At 39.7% G+C, this 22,107-nt stretch overlaps 1 protein-coding gene across 2 annotated transcripts in view; it reads left to right on the top strand.

Annotated features, from left to right (window-relative positions):
* INTS2 (integrator complex subunit 2) overlaps positions 1-22,107 on the top strand; it is a 57,796-nt gene that overhangs the window by 10,586 nt on the left and 25,103 nt on the right. For both annotated transcript variants that reach the window (XM_055132932.1, XM_055132931.1), the window contains exons 8-15: positions 3,186-3,412; positions 6,204-6,329; positions 9,282-9,353; positions 9,442-9,556; positions 13,223-13,291; positions 16,791-16,925; positions 19,185-19,361; positions 20,055-20,163. In XM_055132932.1, the coding sequence (XP_054988907.1) occupies positions 3,186-3,412; positions 6,204-6,329; positions 9,282-9,353; positions 9,442-9,556; positions 13,223-13,291; positions 16,791-16,925; positions 19,185-19,361; positions 20,055-20,163 (1,030 nt within the window). The remainder of the gene's footprint in view (positions 1-3,185; positions 3,413-6,203; positions 6,330-9,281; positions 9,354-9,441; positions 9,557-13,222; positions 13,292-16,790; positions 16,926-19,184; positions 19,362-20,054; positions 20,164-22,107) is intronic.

Genomic DNA, 22,107 nt, shown 5'->3' with positions numbered 1-22,107 from the left:
TTTTTTTGGTCCATACCTGGTGGTACTCAGGGGATCAGACTGGCATTTGCCACATGCAAGGCAGACTTCTTAATTCCTGTATTATCTCTCTGACCTAAACATAGCATTTTTTATGAGAAATAGGTATATTTTCCAAAACAAAAAAAAATTTCAGTAAGAAGTATGATATCACTTTACCTTTTTGCTGATCTCTGTAATGTTTAGATTACTAGAAGATTTTGGAAAACTGCACTTTTTTTAATGAAAAGTTGTATTAAAAGAGGCCAGTAATAATATCTTAATATAATTTAGGACTGGAGTGATAGCATAGCGGGTAGGGCGTTTGCCTTGCACTCGGCCGACCCGGGTTTGGTTCCTCTGTCTCTCTCGGAGAGCCCGGCAAACTACTGAGAGTATCTTGCCCCCACGACAGAGACTGGCAAGCTCCCCGTGGCATATTCAGTATGCAAAAAACAGTAACAAGTCTCACAATGGAGGCGTTACTGGTGCCTGCTCGAGCAAATTGATGAGCAACAAGATGGCAGTGATACAGTGATAAACTACAATAAACTTCGTTCAGTTTTCTGCCTGTGTGAATTTTCCTATTCTGGATACTCTGTGTTAATGGACTCATATATTATTTCTCCTTTAGAACTGCCTTTTTTTTTTACTTTGGATAACTGTTTTTTTTTTTCTCCTTTCCTTTTTTTATTTTCTGGTTGTTGGGCTGCACCTAGTGGTGCTCGGGGGCTCTCCTGCAGTGCCAGAGGACCATACTCTGCCAAGCGTCTATCTTAGACCTTCTGCATGCAAATTACACTTTCCTTCAGCTCATTAAGCTGTTTTCTGGCTCTTGATTATGTTTTCAAAGTTTATGTTATATTTTGTATCAGAATTTTTTTTAAGGCTGAATAATATTCTCTGTGTATATATACGTACATTTTTATTTATTATGTATCAATGAATATATGTTATGTTCTGTAACATTATTTTTGTAGGAGGCACACTTAGTGATGCTTGGTCAGGGGGTCTTTAGGGGACCATGCTATGCTGGTGAATGAGCATACAGAGTTCATATACTTCTGCATACAGAATACATTTTCAGCTCCTTGGTCTCCCCAGCCTACATTTAACTTTATAAAGAGCAATTACCAGATGTCTTCTATATATCAGACATTGTTAAGCATTTGGTATATTTATTGTATTTGCACTTGTCCTTCGTGTGCAATAATTTTTTCCTATTTTATTCTGGTGTTACTGTAAAGGCAGAGTACTTACTGTTGTTGGAAATGCTTTGAATTTAATAGCTAATGTCTGTGGGCTAGGGAGAGAGCTCAGTGGGCTTAATGCATACTTTTCATGTGAGAGGCCCAGGATCAATCTCTAGCACCACATGTTCCCCCAGCACTGTTTAGAGTGACCCCCTAAGCACCACCAGGTGTGCCAAATAAAACAAAACAGATCCTCAAGACCCCTAACAATTACCTAGACCTTTACAGTTGAGAACTGTTTTTTTTTTTATGTGTATTTGTTTATTCATTTAGCAGATATTGAGTGTTTGCTATATTAAGTCAGACACTGTCAGATTCTGCAGAGTTAGAGATGATTTAGTCATAAGCGGAATAACTGGGAGTGCCATAGACTCATGAATTCTTTCTAGCTTTTTTGGATGTAGATGAGCTCCCAATTTGTGTTCGGGAGGTCTGGGAACCCCACTATAAGTTCTTGGCCAACCAGGTGGTGATTCAGTGCAAGGACCCCAGGATACAATGCTATTCAGGTCCTGCAGTGCTAATAATATCCTGGCCACCGCTGTGGGGACCTTTAATGCCATATGTAGTAGTATTTGAGGGTCTCCAGGACCAGGGCCACAGCCAGAGGTGGTGCCGGAATCAAACCCAGGTTGGGCACATGCTAAGTATGAGCCCTACCTGCTATACTATTTCCTGACTCCAGACTTGTAAATTTCTTTTGAGTGTATGGGAGTGGGGACACTTCCAGTGAAGGCTTAGGAAGTCTGGGCCGTACTACTAGTCTCTGCTAACTGGCTAGTGATAGTAAGATGTGTTGTTTCTTCGGCCCTATGGTTCATGGGGTTAGCTGGCTCACCCAGAGGTGCTTGGGAGATTACCAGCAAACTTAATATGCATTGGTTCACTGAACTACTTACCCTAATCTGTGTTCTGGAGACCATGTGGTACAGGAAATCTGTTCTTGGTGCTTGCTTGATTATGTACACTAACAACTATTGTCTCTTGGCCCCTGACTTATAAATTCTTTCTTTGTGCCACACCTGGTGTTGCTCAGAGCTTACTTCTGGCTCTGTGCTCAGGGATCACTCCTCATAGATCTTAGGGGAACATATGGATGGGGTGTTGGGGATCAGACCCAGGTCTGCTGTGTGCAAGGCAAGCACTCTACCCTTTGTACTATTGCTCCGGCCCCTGACTTGTAAACTCTTAGAGTATCTCTACAAATGAAGTATTATCAATAAAATATTTATTTTCTAGTCATTAAGACAGTTGAGGTTCACAGTCGGATGTGCCTAAAGGTACATAATCATTCAATAACATTTATTTTGAGGCCACAACCCAGTGTTGCTCAGGGACCATAACTAGGTCTGGGCACATGGGCTTCTGGTAGGCTTCTGGGAACCATATGTGGTCCCCAGACTGGGGCTGTGGCCACAGCCATAGCTAGACAAGCACCTTAGTTTTGTACTGTCTCTCTTACCCCAGAACTTTCATTTAACCCCAGTTTTTTCATCTCCAAAATCTGAGGACTTTCTGCTTTACCACCTGTAAACTATTGGTCATTTATTTATTATTTCCTGTACAACCATTTCAGATTAGGGTAAGTAGACTGTTCAGTGAACCAGTGCGTATTGAGTTTGCCTGATGGTTCAAAAAGATACTCTAGAGGGGTTCAGAGTGATTGTACCATGAGTAGAACTCTGGCTTTGCCTGTGGCTGACCCAGATTTAATCCCTGCATCCCATATGGTCATTGCTCCCTGCCAGGAGTAACCCCTGAGCATTATTTGATATGGCCCCCAATTCCTTCATACAGCCTCACCCCTCAATAATTTCTCCAGTTAAGATGGTTCCTTTAAATGGGTCCTTTTCAAGTGTTTAGCTGGGAAACTTTGTTTCATTGTCCTTTTAAAATGTAGTGTTTCATTTTTCTTCTGGTCCATATTTCTTACAGAGAAAAAGAGAGACCAGTAGTTCTGTCCTTTGGCAGATGAGAAGGCAGCTTCTTCTGGAGTTGATGGGCATTCTTCCCACAGTAAGAAGTACCCGTATTGTGGAAGAAGCTGATGTGGAGATGGAACCCAATGTGTCTGTGTATTCGGGGCTGAAAGAAGAACATGTGGTGAAAGCCAGTGCACTTTTACGTCTGTACTGTGCTTTGATGGGGATCGCTGGACTTAAGTATTCATTAATTTGATATTTTACCTTTTTATAATACTTTATTTCTAATCTCAAGAAAGTCAAGAAAGTGAGCCAAAGTCCTTTTAGTCATCGGATTTGGGTTTTCCATTGGACTTGGTGGACTGACCTACATCAAGAATGAAACTTTGGGGACTGGAGTGATAGTACAGTGGGTAGGATTTGCTTTGCATGTAGCTGGCCCCAGGTTCCCCTGGGCACCCCATGTGTTCCTCTGAGTACTGCCGAATGTGGCCCCAAACCACCTCCAAAAAAGGGGAAAAAAAGAATAAAGTATTAAAGCAAAACATTCTTAGCTATGATATATCCACCTAGTTTAGTTAGATTGTAAATAGAATTACTTATATAGAAGGAGTCAGAACAGTTTTTAAAAAAACTGTGGTCTTCCCACAGGTTGACTTGACTATAATAAATAATCTCTAAATAGTCCTTTATCTAGCTCATGCAGTTTATTGACATAAATCCCTTCTAATTGACATAAATTTCATTTTGTAACTGAGATCTTGAATTATTTAAAACTGATGTGATATAATTATTAAGCACAAGATTTTTCTGTTGTTATTTGTTTTGGGGCCACACCCATCGATGGTCAGGAGTTGCTCCTGGCTTTGCAGATAGAAATGACTTTTAATGGTGCTATGGGGACCATGTGGGATCCCAAATATGGAACCCAGGACAGCCACATGCAAGGCAAGCTCCTTACCAATCATACTTTATCTCTCCAGTCCTAAAATTTCTTATTTAGTCACTACACTTTTTGAATAATGTCCAGTTAACTATTACATGTGCAGTTATGGATAGAGTTATCATAATTTAATTAAAATCACTACTTCCTCAATCATTTATCAGTTAAGATATTATTAACTGAATCATTGTATAAGATACAAATTTTGTGGAAAATCACTCAGTAATAGATGCAGTGTACAAAATCACAGTCAGTCATTTTGTTTCTTTTGAAGTGTTTGTAACTAGCCACTGCACAACTCTTACTAGATTTTGTGAGCAAGCAAAAACTTGTGTGGTTATATTATCTAGCTCTCAGTGATAAACCTGTGTGACATTTTACAAATATGGATCATTGAAAGAGGAGGAGTTGTTTAGTGAAGATGCATTTAGCAGAGATAGATGGTAACACTGGATGTAGCATTTAAACCAAGTAAAGAGAAGTAGTAAGAATGTGGACACTGCTGCCAGTTGAGAAAACCTCCATAGCTAGATAAACATAGTGAAGATGACTTGCCAGTATGAATGAGGAAAATCATTGTGATAAAAAGCATGAAGAAGTCCAAGAGTAAGTGATGGTGATATACAAAAAAAATTTGGGAGTGCACACCTGATGGTTCCAAGGATCACTCCTGGTGAGGCTCAGGAGACTTTTATCAGGTGCTGGGGTTTGACCTTGGGTCGGCTGCATGCAAGACAAGCACCCTACCCTCTGTGTTATCTCTCTGGTGCTGGCAAAAATCTTAGCATTCAAGGAACTCTGAAGATCTTTTGTGACTGAAGTTGGAAAGGATAAAATGTCATAATGTGACCCACACTCACTAAGGGAATATGACAGTCAGTAGGCGTGGAGAAGATGCTCAGTGTATTGTAAGTTAGTATGTGAAGGCAAGGGCTGTTCAGACTGATTGATATATTTTCTATAGTGAAAACATTTTAGAATGTTTTAAATTATAAAATTTTAAAATTTAATTGTAATGAAAACATAATTCTCAATATATTTTTTGTTCTTGTTTGTTTTTGTTTTTGTCTTTGGCCACACTAGTGGTGCTCAGTCAGTGCTCCCTGAGTGTAACTAGGAGACCATGTGGGATATGGGGGATCAAATCTGGGTCAACTACATGCAAGGCAAGCACCCTGCCCACTGTACTATGTTTCCAGCTCAATTCCCACATTTTCTAATGTTGTCAGTTACATGCTTTAAACATAAGTTTTGTAGTTTTTATTTCCCTGTGTATTATAACTGATTTTAATGTTTTTTTGAATTTGTTTACTTTGTTTTGAATTTATTTTATTGAATTTATTTACTTTGTTATTTTGTTTTGTGTTTGGGCTATACTTGATGGTACTCATGTGGTACAAAGATCTCTGGCTCAGAGATCACTCTTTGTGGTGTATATATATATATATATATATATGTATATATATATATGAGGGTTTTTTTCCCTCCATATGTATATATGTATATATATATATATATATTTATATATATGAGGTTTTTTTTTTTTCCCTCCATTCCTGGTTTTGCACTCAGCAGTCATTTATGGCAGAGGTCAAGATTGAATTGGGGTCAGCCATATGCAAGGTCAGCTCCCCTGTACTATCTCTAAAACCCCTGCATTTACCCCCTTCCCCTATTTTGGGGCCACACCCAACTATGCCCAGGGCTTATACCTGGCTCTGTCCTCAGGATCCCTCCTAGAGGGCTCGGAGGACCGTATGCACTGCTGGGGATCAAAGCTGGGTCGTCTGTATACAAGGCAAGTGCTGTAATGGTTGCACTATCTTTCTGGTCCCTGCATGATTATTTTTATAGTTACTACCAGGTAAAGTTAGAAATACCCATACTTGTATTTGAGGGAAAATGTCTGTTGTAAGCGCAACAGTTTTGCTTTACACAACTTACAAAACTTGGAGATTTTGTACATAATGAGCTATTATAAAGTTTATCATTTGTACCTGAGGAGCTAGACTGTTGGAACTCCATTTTCTTCTTCCATTTTCGTTTTCACTAAAAAATAAAAGCACTAAATATACATTTCTTTTCTAGACCGACTGAAGAAGAAGCTGAGCAGTTACTGCAGCTGATGACGAGCCGCCCCCCTGCTACACCCGCAGGGGTTCGCTTTGTCTCGCTTTCCTTTTGTATGCTTCTGGCCTTTTCCACACTTGTCAGGTATCTTTTTATATGAATTGCTCTATTTCTTTTTCCTAAATATTTTTTTTGCCGGGGTGGGTTTGGGCCAGACAATGCTCAGGGGTATTCCTGATGATGCTTGGTGTGGTGTAGACGATTGAGCCATGTTCATTCATTCTTGGCAGTGCTCGGGGCCAATACCTGGCTCTGCGCTCAGGTGTCACACTTGGTGGATTTGGCAAACTTTATGGGATGTCGCGGATTGAACCTGGGTCAGCTGTGAGCAAGGCAAATGCTATATCTTCTGTACTCTCTCCTCGTCCCCCTTTATTTAAAAAAAAAAAAATTGATGTAATGATTTAGTATGGCTATGGATGAGAATGACTTGTTTAATTTTCTTGTTGATGGGTACCAGGCCTTCCAGTTGATCTGTGTCTTACCCATTTATGTTTCTATGCAGGATAATTAAGGAATTTTGAATTAATAAATAATAGATAAGTAATAAGAAGTAATTGTCATTATGAATGAGATTAATTTTAAGTCAAAATTGACTTGTACCTTACTAATATAGTGTTTGGAAATCCCCTACAAAAGTTATTTTTGGAACTGGGGAGATCACACCAGGGACTTTAGTGAATTCTTTGCATATGGAAGGCCTGTGTTTGATATCTGTCACTCCATGATTCTTTGTACTACTGGGAATGACCCTCCAAGTACTTTGCCAGGAATTTTCTCTAGCACGCCCAGGTCTGATCCATAAATCATTTTTGTGACTGGGCCAGTCAGTGGCTTGGTGGCAAAATGTATGTCTTGCATGCATCAGACCAGGGCTCAATGCCTGGCACTACAGAAACAAAAGTCTGGATTCAGTTCCTAGTGCTGCGTGGTCCCCTGGGTACCTTACTGCTAGCTAGGGGCCCTTGCTTCTCAAGAAAGTCATTGTTGCTAATTTTTTTCTTTATTTCTTGGGTCATACCCATGCTCAGGGTTACTCCTGGCTTGGCATTGAGGAGCACCTTACCTGCTGTACTACTCTTCAACCCTGTTGCTATATTTTTATAACCTTTTCGTTTTTTTATCACGAAGTTCCTCCTGCTGGTGCCAGATAATCTCCTCATCAGTCACCCTCCAGTACTCACGGCTGCTTCTCCCGGAAGGGAGTATAAAATGAGGCTCCCATAACCATGCCACTGGACTCTGCACCAGGGGTGCCCCAGAGGCGGGTGGATGAGAGCCCTCCCTGCCCCAAGGGACCCAGCCCCAGCAGCTGACCTCCATTACCCAACCGCTGCCATGCTCCAGCCACTTTCCACACGCAGAGACTGAGCCTCATGCATGAGTGAACATATTCCTGGACTTAATGGCTGCGAACACTCCCTGCCCATTTTCTATAAAATCATAGAGGGAAATACATATATATATATATATATGTGTGTGTGTGTGTGTGTGTGTGTGTATACATATATATGTGTGTATATATATATATATATATATATATATATATATATATATATATATATATATATATACACCCCTCTCAGAGAGCCCGGCAAGCTACCGAGTGTATTTCGTCTGCACGGTAAAGCCTGGCAAGCTCCCCTTGACATATTCAATATGCCAAATACAGTAACAGTAACAGGTCTCATTCCCCTGACCCTGAAAAGAGCCTCCAATCGTTGGGAAAAACGAGTAAGGAGAGGCTGCTAAAATATCAGAACAGGCATGAATGGAGATGTTACTGTCGCCCGCTTGAGTAAATTGATGAACAGTGGGATGACAGTGATACAGTGATTTTTTTGTTTGTTTGTTTGGCTTTTTTTTTTTTTTTTTTAAGTAAAGATGAACAGACTTGTTATTGTCTTAGTACTGTTTGTGACTTTGGTGGGGAGAGGCGGGGAGGGGGGTTAGACCATACCCAGCATTGCTCAGGGACTGCTCTTGGCTCTGTGCTTGGCATCACTCGTGGTGGTGCTTGGGGACCTAGTGGTGCCAGGAATTGAACCTTGGTCAGCACTGTGCAAGGCAAACCTCTATCCCCTTGTACTATCTCTCTGGCCCATGTTTGTGACCTTTGGGTAATATAAGTTTTAATACTAGATTTTTTTTCTATAAGAAAAACAATTTTTTCCTATGGCCATTCATATAATTTTCAGACATTTTCTTATATGTTAGAATTATGAAGTAGTAATAGGATTTGTTTATTTTTTGTTTGTTGGGTTACATCTCATATCAGCACTCAGTTGTTATTCCTGGTGGTACTTGGTATTTTGTGTTGCTGGGGGTAGAACTAGGCCTCTCAAATGCAAAGTATGCTCTAGCCCTTTTAGTTGAGTTATTTATGCTCAATAAGTGCTTTTAAAAAAATTAAATTTTTTTAAAAAATATTGGACTAAACCTGGCCTTGCTTAGCGATCACTCCTGGCAGGGCTCTGGGGACCATATGGAGTGCTCAGACAGGACCTGGGTTGGCCAGTGCAAAGCAGGTACCTTACCGACTGTACTGTCTGTCCAGCTCCCCTAATACATTCTTTTAACATCCCACAGGCATTCCTTGGATGTTGTTTTCAGTTTGCAGTTATGGTAAATAAGAATTTGAGAAGAGTTGGACTATTTATAAAGGAGGAAAAGCGGTGCTCTTCATTTGTTTTTGTTTTGGGGCCACACTTGGTGGTGGTCAGGGGATACTCCTAGCTCAGTTTGTTCCTAGTGGTCCACAGGGGACACTGTGATGCTGGCACCCTGAACTCGTGCCTCCCGCATGTAAAGTACGTGCCCAGCCCTCTGAGTGCTCTCTCTCAGTAGGTCCTCATTCTTGGTCTTCAAAACTCCGTATCTCAGGACGATTAATGGACAGCTTAACAAGCAATTTGTTTGAATTGATATTTCAAAATAGGGAGGATTAAAGTAATTTCTACCGAGAATAATTACAAAATGTGTACTTAGACTGGTATATTTGATTAAAACATTGATGTTCTGGCATGCTTTCTGTAGTACACCTGAGCAGGAGCAGCTAATGGTAGTGTGGCTAAGTTGGATGATAAAAGAAGAAGCTTATTTTGAAAGGTAAGATGACTTCACTTGCTTCAGTTAGCTGAGTAAGTTTTTCATATTATGTCTTTGAAAATTTACATTTTCTTTTCTGTTTCAACAGTACTTCTGGTGTCTCTGCTTCTTTTGGGGAGATGTTATTATTGGTTGCTATGTACTTTCATAGCAACCAACTTAGTGCTATCATTGACTTGGTCTGTTCTACTTTGGGGATGAAGGTAATTTTATTTTATTTTTTCAATGAAATTTTCAGCTGGGCATTTTGCAATGTAAAGTAACTAGGTTGTGAAGTAATTTTATTTTAATAGCTTGAAATGTTATCAAACATTAGAAAACAAAAGTTGTAGGGGGCCTCCCAAGCAGTGGTCAGTGGACATAGAGGGTCATTCCCAGTGGTCAATTGGCTAGAGATTCATGCACTGCTGCTCAGACCTTGTGGTATCAGAGATTACTTGGGCCACTCTGGCAGATCTCCAGTCTCCCCAAGACCATATGATATGGTGCTTGGGGGCTTCCCGGCCTCTACCTTCTGTTGGACAGGAGTCCATTATGTGCTGGGGGTCAAATCTGGATTGGGTGCATGCCTAGCTTTTGCCTTAACCCTTGTGGTATTTCCTACACCCCCCAAACTTTGTTTTGAAAACATTTATTTACAGGAATAATAGATGGTCAGTGTAGAATGCTTAGAAAGCATAAAAGAAAGGAAAATTATTTTGTTCAGCGTTATCAATTATTTAACTGTTAATTGACTTTTTTAGTTTTTTGTGTCATACCCAAGAATGCTTAGGGCTTACTTCTGGCTCTGTGCTGAGGAATCACTCCTGGCAGTGCTCAGGGCACCAGTATGGGGCGCCGGGGATGGAACCTGTGTCAGTTTCCAGCTAACCTGCTGTATTATTTTCTGGCCCCTCCAACAATCTAATTTATGTCCTTTCATTTTTTTTTTGCTTTTTGGGTCACACCCGGCTATGCACAGGGGTTACTCCTGGCTCTGCACTCAGGAATTACACCTGGCGGTGCTCAGGGGACCATATGGGATGCTGGGAATCAAACCCAGGTCAGCCGAGTGCAAGGCAAACACCCTACCCGCTGTACTATTGCTCCAGCCCCTGTTCTTTCATTTTTTGAAATAAATAAACTTCATCGAAAGTGAGAGCAAAGAAAATTACTCAAGATAATGCAGGCTTCTCTAGAGAGAACAGAAAAATTCATGAAGTAAAAGTAAGGAATTATACACCACAAGTTGAGGTGTGGAAAAATATACTCTAAAGTTAAATACATATATTTCTGTTCTTTCTTCAAATTGATATTCATATTTTATACTTTATTTTTTTTTTTTGCTTTTTGGGTCACACCCAGTGATGCACAGGGGTTACTCCTGGCTCTGCACTCAGAAATTACCCCTGGTGGTGCTCAGGGGACCATATGGGATGCTGGGAATTGAACCTGGGTTGACCGCGTGCAAGGCAAACGCCCTACCCGCTGTGGTATCACTCCAGCCCCTGATATTTTATACTTTTGAACTAAACTAAAATAAAAAACTTGGCAATCTTGAACATTTCCTTATATCAGTAAATATTAAAAACAAGATATTTTTAATTGTTAATAGTCCATCATATGGACTAGTTATGACTTTATTTGCTATTTCAATTTGAATAATATTGAAATAAATATTTGAAATACACAGGGACATCTCTATACTTTTTATTTATTTAATTGCCTTTTGGGCCAAACCCAACAATGCTCAGGGATAACTCCTGGCTCTAGACTCTGCACTCAGTAATTATTCCTGGTTCTTTGCTCGGGGATCACTCCTGGCAGGTATCAGGGGACTGCATGGAGATCAAATTCGGGTTAGTCATGTGCAAGGCAAGCACCTTATCTGCTGTGCTATTGCTCTGGCCTCTCTTGTTTATTTCTTTTGTGAAAAACTTACCAATGTCCCAGTTGCACTAAAGAGTTTTTACTTATTTTTCCTTTCACTAATTCAGAGAGTTCTTCTATTATGTATGAAAGATTTGCCACTATGCCTTATTGTATCCCATGTTCTTGATCTCAAGACTCATTTTCCCAGTTCTAAATTTGAATTAGCTTATATTATTCCTATATAACATTAAGGCAGTGGGTTTCCTTTTTTTCTTTTTTTCTTGAAAAGCTGACCAGTGATATCTTACAATCTTTAATATTTTCAATTTTTTTTCACAAGGCCGGAACAATAGTACTGCGGGTAGGGTGTTTGCCTTGCATACGGCCTACCTGGGTTTGATCCCTGGCATCCCATATGGTTCCCCGAGCAATTTCTGAGTCCAGATCCAGGACCAACCCCTGAGCATAGCCGGGTATGGCCTAAAATAAAAATAATAATAATAATAATTAATTTTTGCTTGTTTATTATTATTATTGTTATTATTATTATTATTATTATTATTAATTTATTTGTTTGAGTTTCTGGACCATACCTGGTGGTACTCTGGGGCTGCTTCTGACTGTGCTTGGGGATTGCTCCTGGCAGTGCTTGGTGAATCAGGTGCTCTGGGGTATCAAATTGAGTTGGCCTCATGCTTGGCATGTACCTTAACCCCATACTGTCTCTCTGATCCCAACCTCTAATGTTTTTGTATAAACTACAATATGTACCCTTTCATTTTTTCCCCCTGCTCTTGTAATTTTTGTTTTTTATGACTTATATTTTGCTGTTTTGCTTAGAAATTTTCTTGTTTTTCCCTAGATTTATAGAAATGGTTACTTATATTTGTGTTTGTTCATGCTTTAAAACTAATTTTTTTAATATTCATCTGGGGTAAGATGTTAGATGTAAAAGATTTTTTTCTTTTTGGGTCATACCTGGTCATGCACAGAGGTTACTCCTGGCTTTGCACTCAGGAATTACTCCTGGTGGTGCTCAGGGGACTATATGGGATGCTGGGAATTGAACCCCAGTCGGCTGCAAGCAAGGCGAATGCCCTACCCACTGTACTATCGTTCCAGCCTCAGTGTGAAAGACTTCTTTGTATATATAGATACTTGTTTATGTATCGCCTCCATTTACTTAATAGATTTCTACCGAATCTTGAAATTAAAGTTACTAGTAAGTGCTATTTTTTTGGCTTTGGGGCCACACACAACAATGCCCAGGGTCTACTTCTGGCTCTGCATTTAGGAATAACTCCTAGTGGCACTTGGCGGACCATATGGAATGTCAGGGATTGAACCTGGATCAGCCGCATGCAAGGCAAACACCTTCCCTGCTGTACTGTTTCTCCAGCCTCCTATTATGTACTTTTCTTTTTTTGTTTTGTTTTGTTTTTTTAGTTTTTGGGTCACACACACAAGGTTACTCCTGGCTCATGCACTCAGGAATTACCCCTGGTGGTGCTCAGGGGACCATATGGGATGCTGGGAATCAAACTCGGGTCGGCCGCGTGCAAGGCAAACGCCCTACCCTCTATGCTATTGCTCCAGCCCTAATATGTACTTTTCTACTTTGGCTCAGTTTCTGAAGAAAAACACATTTTAGGGCCAGTATGATAAGGGGTTGAGGTGCTTGCCTTGTTTACAGCAGACCTCATTTTCCCCCAATACCTCATATGATCCCCTGAGCACTACCAGGCATGATCCCTGATTACAGATCTAGGAGTACGTCCTGAGCACCACTGCTGTGGCCCAAGTACACCCTCCCCCCCCCAAAAAAAAACACTTTAAAGTTTCGGTTTGAGAAATCGTTTTGGCATTGAATACTATTTAAACATTAATTTTATATAATTCACCAGAGACAATTGTATTTTATATGTTTCTTGTGCAGTTGGAATTATTTTTGGTAGTTTCATTTTTCTTGTAACCATTGATTAAACCAAAGGCCACATACATGCTTTTTGTTGTTTTAGATTGTGATTAAGCCAAGTTCCTTGAGCAGGATGAAGACTATTTTCACACAGGAGATTTTCACTGAGCAGGTATTACTTTTAAGTTTATTCTTAGGTACTTATTTAATATTTCTTTTTTTCATTGTTTCTTTTTCATTTTTTTAAAGTTTTATTTTTATATGTTGTTCACAATAATTTATTACATTCAATTATTCCAACACTAATTCCACTACCATTATACCTTCCCACCACCTTCATTCGAATTTTCCCACTACCACCCAAGCCTGCCCCAAAGCCAGATCCTAAGTAATTTATTTTGTATTGCTTGCTATGAATTATCCCCTAAAAATGATAGAAAGAGGTTTCCATAGAGGAAAGTTTGTGAAAATTGTTGTATCTTGCCTTGGAGCCATTAAGCCCTTTTATAAGAGATTACTAACATCATGATATAGGTTGAGCCTTGTGTACTAAAAATATATGTATATAATTTTAAAATATATGTATATATATATTTGATAAAGATCATTTGCCTTCTACTTTACACCCCATCAAATGTGGTATGCTGCTCTTGGCACATCAGTGGCATAGAGTATGAAATGTCACTTCAGCTATTCTAAAACTTTAAAATAAGGTGATTGAGCTGGAGTTGGAATTTATTTTATTTTATTAATTATTTTTTTTAAATGAATCACTGTGAGGTACAGTTGCAGACTTACAAACTTTCGTGCTTACATTTCAGTCATACAGTGATCGAGTACCCATCCCTTCACCAGTGCCCATTCTCTAACACCAGTGATCCCAGTATCCCTCCCACCACCACCACCCCATCCCCCACGCCCCACCCCACCTCTGTGGCAGGACATTCCCTGTTGCTCTCTCTCTCTCCTTATGGGTGTTGTGGTATTGAGTGGCCGTCATTTGGTCTACAGTCTATTTTTAGCATGCATCTCCCATCTCGGGTAGGTCCTTCAAGCACCCATACTTGGTGGTCCTTTCTCTGTCTGAGCTGCCTTTTCCCCCAGGGCTTCCAAGCCATGGAGCAGTTCTTCTGGTATTCACCTCTACTATTCTTGGGTGTAAGTTGGAGTTGAATTTTTAATTGGATGACTGTAGGGTGTGGAGACATCTCTGCAGCTTGTTGCTCTCTTCCAAGATTTATTTGTGAGTCTCTGGATCATGGCCTCCATTAATGAGCTTTTATGGTGCCAGAGGCAACTCATGGACATGACTGCCAAGCTCCTGGGAAAACAGGGATATGGGGGGAGGTCACCTATTCCCGACTCTGTGAGAACCTGAAGATTTCAGTCACAAAATGTGCATACCTTGGTTTTGCAGCAGAATCATTTTCCTGTGTGTCTGGAGATTCGCCGTGAACATTGCGGTGACTGGGTTCTGGAGGTTTTCAGCTGTTGGGGCGGGTCCTGGGCTCACCTATCCCACTCAGGTGCCCCAGATGAACTCAGCTTCTCATGGGGTTTGGAGACATCTCTCCACTTAGTATTTCTTTTTACAGCATTCTTTGGGGAAAAACAATTATCTCAGTGTAAAAAGAGTATTAGTCTTTTTGTTTGTTCTTTCTGTTTTCTCTGTGTACCACACCAGTGATACTCAGGGGTTACTTCTGGCTTTGTACTCAAGAGTCACTCCTAGCAGTGTTCAAGGGATCATATAGGATGTTGGACATCAAACCCAGGTTGACTGGGTACAAAGCTAATCCCTTACCCACTGTACTATTTCTTTGGCACCAGAATGTTAGTCTGTTTTTCTGTTGCTTTTCAGCTTCCAATTATGATTTATTAAGTCATTGAAGCGTCCGTGAAGAATATTCCCATTGTATTGCAAACCATAATGTCCATAAGTAGAGAGAGAGTAAGAGGGAAACTGTCTGCCATAGAGACAGTGAGAGAGGTGGAACGCAGAGAGCGGGGGAGGGATACTGGGAACATTGATGGTGGAAAATGTACACTGGTGTAGGGATAGGTATGTGATCATTGTATGACTAAAATTCAAACACAAAAGCTTTGTGTTGCTCATGGTGATTCAATTGAAAAAAGAGAGAAAAGAATATTTCCATTAAGATATAGTAGCACTTTATTTTTTGTTTATTTGACCACACCTGGTTGTACCCATGGTTTACTGCTGGCTCTATGGTCAGAAAATCAGAATATAAAAAATAGCCCTAAATTTCAGAATACTAAAAATATGTCTGCTCACAGGCATAGAGCTCAGGTTGGTTACATGCTAGGCAAGTGACTTACTTGCTATATATTCTTTTCAACCGCTAAGATAAACTTTTAAATCTACTTATTGTATACAACAGTATTTTTTGTTTGTTTTTAAGCCATACCCAGCAGTACTCAGGGCTTACTTCTGGCTCTATACTGAGGGATTGCCTTAGGTGATAAGAAAAATGGAACCGGGGTCAGCCACATGCAAGGCAAATGCCCTACCCGCTGTACTCTTTCCAACCCAAAGATAGTATGCCTTACCCACTGTACTATCATTCTAGCCCTAAGGCTCATTGTTTTCTTTTTTTGAGGGGATGAGGGTAGTTGGGGGGGGGAAATCACAACTGGTAGTGCTGAGGCCTTACTGGTGGTGCTCATGACTCTGCATTCACCTCTGACAAGACTTGGAACCTTATGGCATGCTGGGGATCGAACCTGGGTTGGCTGCATGCAAAGCAAATGCCTTACCCACTGTACTATCTCTCTGGCTTCATACAAAAGTATTTTAAATTTAATTGTTTTGGAGACATGAATAGATATTAAGGATAGTCTTAGATTTTATGATTAAGGATTTCAGATGGAGCAAACATTTACACTTGTTAGGAGAAACTAAAATAGAATCCTACTTAAAACTTTTGGGGGGCTGGAGCGATAGTACAGCGGGAAGGGCGTTTGCCTTGCATGTGGCTAATCAGGGTTCAATTCCCAGCATCCCATATGGTCCCATGAGCACTGCCAGGAGTAATTCCTGAGTGCAAAGCCAGGAGTAAGCCTGTGCATCGCCAGGTGTGACCCAAAAAGCAAAAACAAAAAACCCAAAAACTTTTGGTTATTTTTGTTCTCAAATTCTTTTATTTACAGGCTTTTTTTTTTTTTGCCTTAGCAAAAAAAAAAAAATGAGCAGGGCATATGTTTTGTTGTTGTTGTTGATGGGTAATATATATATTTTTTTGGTGGGGGGAGGGTGGCCCACACCCAGTGGTGTCCAGTGCATCACTATTTTTTGGTTTTGCACTCTGAGATCACTACTGGTAGGGTTGAGGGACCATTTAGGGTACGGGAGATTGAACTTGGGTCAGCCATATGCAAGGCAAGCACCCTATCTGCTGTACTATCTCTCCAGCTCTGAACCTACGTTATTTTTAATATGATTAGTTTGAAATGCCTGGAATAGAACTTTGGGGACAGTTTTTCAAAGAATTAGAGGTCTTTGCATGACATAATAAGGATAGCAAAACTTCCTGTTCAACTTCAGGTATTACCTGCCTGGTCTTTAAAAAAACAAATTCCTTCCCTTAAAAAAAATAATTCCCTCTCTCATAAAAAAATTCCTATGTATTAACATTATTTTTCCTTTTCAGGTTGTCACAGCTCATGCAGTTCGGGTTCCTGTCACCAGCAATCTGAGTGCCAATATTACTGGATTTTTGCCTATTCATTGTATTTATCAGCTTCTCAGGAGTCGTTCCTTTACTAAGCACAAAGTGTCAATAAAAGTATGACTGTACATTTACTTTTTTTTTTTTTTGGTTTTGGGCCACACCTGAAGGTACTCAGGTGCTACTCCTGGCTCTGTGCTTGGAGGTTGGGGATCCCACTGAGGTGTCCACACAGGCCACCTGTATGCAAGCTTGTGCTCAGCATGCTGAGCTGTTTTTCTGGCTCTGCATATTTATATTTCAAGCTATAACCTAAGTTAGTGTTTTTTTCCCTCCAATTCTATTTCCGATTTAGCTCTTAACTGAATTTTGTATCAGAAATGTGACTAGCTGCTAGTCATTTTTATTGCTATTATTAGGCATAAGGAGGTAATTTCAGATTCCAATTAGTTATTTTTGTATGTGTGGAGGAGGAGTTTGGGCCAAACCTAGCTGTGCTCAGTGCTTACTCCTGGCTGTTTGCTCAGATCACTCCTGATGGGACTCAGTGCACCATATATGGCCCTGAGGACTGAACCCACGTTGGCTATATATAAGACAAGCTCCTTGTTTCTTTTACTGTCTCTCTGGTTCAAATTTATTTTTTAAAACACTGGGGTTTATTTATTCATATTTTTTTAAGCCATATTTGGTGGTGCTCAGGGACTGTTCCTCGCTCTGTGCTCAGGAGTGATCTCTGGACATGCTCAGGGGAGCATATGTGATGCCAGGGAATCAAACTGGGGTTGGCTGCATGTCAGACTACTGCCACTTTGGTCCATATTTTACAATTTTATTTAAAAAAATTTTATTGTTTAGAAATATTTTTCTATTTCAAAGTTTTAGAACAGTATAATTGTTATTAAGTTTTTATAAAATACATTATTAACCATGTAGTTCTTATTAGCATATAGCAATTTTTCTTTGTAGTATGAAATTACTGCTTTCTAAGTTTGGATTTTATTTAACAAACTTAGAGGTGTTCATCAGCCATAATCTGCATCTGTAGTTTTGTCATTGGGACACATAACATCTAATTATCCATATTTTGATACATTTTCAGTTTTTTGTAGTTGGCTATATTAAATAGTTTAAAAGTTCCCTAAAGAAAAGACTGAATTTGGGGCTGGAGCGATAGCACAGCAGGTAGGGCGTTTGCCTTGCATGCGGCCGACCCGGGTTTGATTCTCAGCATCCCATGTGGTCCCCTGACCACCTCCAGGGGTGATTCCTGAGTGCAGAGCCAGGAGTAACCTCTGCATTGCTGGGTGTGATCCAAAAAGAAAAAAAAAAAGAAAGAAAAAACTGAATTTTAGGAAGTATGAAATCTGTACTTTTTTTAGGTTCTTTATTTTTAAGAACAGTGATCTATGTCTGCATGGCTCTGCACTCAGGAATCACTCCTAGCAGTGCTTGGGGGACCATATGAGGTGCCAGGATTGAATCCAGGTTGGCGACCTGCAAGACATATGCCCTACCATTTGTAATTACTCTGGTTGTTATTTCCCAGCTAAATTGAATTTTTTACTATTTCATATTTTTAGTAGATGAAATAGGTAAGAATCAAGACTCAGTTATATACCTAACATTTCTGCCTTCCTTTTGTCCATGTAGATAAATGATTATTTCTCTTAATTACATGGCAAAGTAACTTTCTCAAATATTTGATGGTTTGCCATTAAGAACTATTTTTCTCTCTGTTGTGAGATCTACAATTTTTTTAATTAGAGAGACAAAAAATACTTCCCAAGCTCCCTAAAATCTAATACATTATATACCCAAAGTCAAGTTTCTTGTTATATTTTCCACTTGACAGTATATATTTTTTTAATTTTGGGGCCTCATCTGACTTTGCTCAGGCTTGCTCATGACTCTGTGCTCAGGGTCCCTTCCTGTTGGGGCTCAGGGGACCATACATGGTTTTGAAATAGAATCTGAGTTGTGCAAGGCAGATGTTTTATGTACCATATTATCTCTCTGGCTCTGGACAGTATTTGTATTTTATTTTATTTAGTTTTGGACTTCCCCAGTGTTATTGGGGACCACCAAGACTACACCCACAGAGTGCTTATGAGGGCCAGGATTGCTAAGATTGATCCCGAGGTGTGCACTTAGCACTTTGAGTAATCTCTCCAGCCCTTTACAGTATTCTTGATTAAGTTATAATGGTAGTTCATATATTTTATATTGAAGGTTATTTTGAGTTAGATAATGCATTCATAACTGCTAAAAGTTAGTAGTTCCACTGATTAATAAACCCCAAACCATTTGTTTTTTAAAAATTACTCACTTTTTCTCATTGCCGTAACTGATTTACTGCCCATAACCTTTTTTTAGGACTGGATTTATAGACAGCTGTGTGAAACTTCCACTCCACTCCATCCTCAATTAATTCCTCTGATTGATGTATACATAAATTCTGTACTTACTCCTGCTTCTAAATCAAATCCAGAAGCCACTAATCAACCAGTCACAGAGCAAGAGATACTCAACATTTTCCAAGGCGTCATTGGGGTAAGATAGTGACTCTTCCACAATTATTAGCTTGTTTTTCTTCTAGTTATTCTAACTTATTCCTTACTCCTCACACCTGGTAGGGCTTAGGGACCATAATGTGGTGCCGGGAATCAAACCCTGGTGCTGTGTGTAAGGCAAGCTTTACTGTCATCACTCCAGCCCCTAAAATTGTTTGATTTCAAAAACTATTAAGCATGTTTTATTTTCTGTGCTCTCAGATTTAATGTAAACTTCAGGTTGTTTTCTGCATGCATAACAGCATTTTTCTGTTTTGTCTGAGCTCAGGAGCACCAACATTGAAAATTCTATTTTGAACATTTTTGCTATCAGACAGCTTTTGACATTTTGACAGCCTGGGGAGATAACTCAGAGTGCTTAAGTTCTTGCTTTACATGCAGGAGCCCTAGTATAGTCCCTGGCATTGAATGGTCCCAATCCAAAAGCAACCATCTCCCCCAAACCTTCAGATGAAAACTTATTTTGTTTGTTCTAGATCACATCCCATTGTGCTCAGGGGCTATTCCTAGCTTAGGGTTCACTCCTGACAGTTCTGGAGCAACTTGATCCAGGGTCACGGATTGAACCTTGCTCATAGCATGTACAGCCTGCATTCCAGCCCATTAAGCTGTTTCTCTAGCTCAGCACTCATGAGATATAGCTGATTTTAACTGTTTGTAATTTTATCTCTAGGGTGACAACATCCGCCCTAATCAGCGTTTCAGTATCACCGCACAGCTTTTGGTGCTTTACTATATTCTGTCCTATGAGGAAGCTCTTCTAGCAAACACAAAGACTTTAGGTAGGTTATGCATTGGGGGATTGTTTCCAGTGACAATTTATTTTACTTTATTCATGACTCACTACCTTCTCAAATTGTTATGTGAGAAAATAGGACCAAATTTCCAAGCTCTGGTATTATCATCATTCTTTGTAGTTTTTACCTGGCAGGCTTTGTAGGGCATTGCACGTGGCCGACCTGGGTTCGATTCCCAGCATCCCATATGGTCTCCCGAGCACTGCCAGGGGTAATTCCTGAGTGCATGAGCCAGGAGTAACCCCTGTGCATTGCTGGGTGTGACCAAAAAAAAAAAAAGAAGAATTACTTTTGGTGGCTCGGGATACCGCATGGGGCGCTGGGGAGTGAACCTGGTTGGCATGCAAGGCAGGTGCCCTACATTGTACTATCTGTCCAGCCCCTGAAGTAGGCTTTTAAACTATATAAAAGCTTCTTTACATAATACCGGTTTAGCTTAGAAGGTATCAGTATGAAGTACTGTTTTCCTATCACTGAAAAAGAAGGTTGACCCATATTTTAGGATTTTTAAATATATCTTAATTTCATATTGAAATAAGCTAATGTCATTGAACATATATTATAGAGGGAAAATTATTATTTTTTGGCAGGGGGGGGTAGTCTTCTACCTGACATTACTCAGGACTTATTCCTGCCTTTATGCTTAGGGATCCTTCTTGGTGAACTTGAGGGACCACTTGGGGTGCCAGAGATTAAACCTTAGTGAGCTGCAAGCAGAGCAAGTGCCTTACCTACTTACTTGGTAAGGGCTCTGTCCCTGAGGGAAAATTCTCATGAGGGTTATTATTTTGCCATACATGAATGATTGTGCATTTTAAAAGCTAATGTTACTTTTCAGTGTTTAGCAAATTAGTTGTATTTATATGAAATATATATATATATATTTTGGTTTTTGGGTCACACCTGGCGATGCACAGGGGTTACTCCTGGCTCTGCACTCAGGAATTACTCCTGGCGGTGCTCAGGGGACCATATGGGATGCTGGGATTTGAACCTGGGTCGGCCGCGTGCAAGGCAAACGCCCTACCCGCTATGCTATCACTCCAGCCCCGAAATATGTTTTTAATATACTGTAAATTTCTCAGCTGCTTTCTTTTCTCACTACTTTGGTTAGGGTTTTACAGGTGGTATTTTATATCTATAATTGTACTTTTTGTCATAGTAGGGACAGTATGGGCTAATAATAAGCATTGGATAATAGTCTTCTGTTCAGTGGTAGAGAGCATACCTTGGATAAGGCCCTAGATTTGATTTCCAATACTGCATAAAGGGAAAAAATACGTATATGGCAACCACTTTTATTCATATTTAATGAATTCTGCTATTGTGACACTTAAGATTTAATATATATGTGTAGAGAAATTAATTACTAGGTTAAATTCTGAAGATCTCAGACTACTAATACTCTAGCCAGGGATCAAGAGAAAATTTGCTTTAATTTAATGATTAGTAGAAAATTAAAAAAAAATTTTAAATGCAGTAAAGTATGTAAAATCATATACTCAACTCTATAGTCAATATTTGTAACATTTGGAATTATCAATCTCCCTCTCCATCCTACCACCAAATTTTTACCTTTTAGGATCTTTAACAATTATGTATTTCAAAGGTGTGTTTCTCCATGAGTTAAAGGTTTGTGGTCAAGGATGCCAGGAAGGGTGATCATTCCATGACAGACTTTAGTGAAGGCTGGAACAAAGAGAATGCTGAGTCTTTTTTGGGGGGATGCTATGGGTTTTTCCTCTTTGTAATTATTTCTTTAGTTTAATCTTTCGGTTATTTTTGCAATACTACATGTTATAAATTATAAAGCTCCAAAGCATTTTGTAGCTAGAAGAAAAAAAAAAATTGTTCTACCAGCTGTTAGTTTTATAATTGAAAAAAAAAAAGTTTGTCCTGAACTTTTTCCAGATTTGCCATTAGCAGCAT

The sequence above is a fragment of the Sorex araneus genome, chromosome 3 (assembly GCF_027595985.1).
Source record: "Sorex araneus isolate mSorAra2 chromosome 3, mSorAra2.pri, whole genome shotgun sequence".
NCBI classification, from domain to species: Eukaryota; Metazoa; Chordata; class Mammalia; order Eulipotyphla; family Soricidae; genus Sorex; species Sorex araneus.
This window is presented reverse-complemented; position numbering and strand designations above follow the sequence as displayed.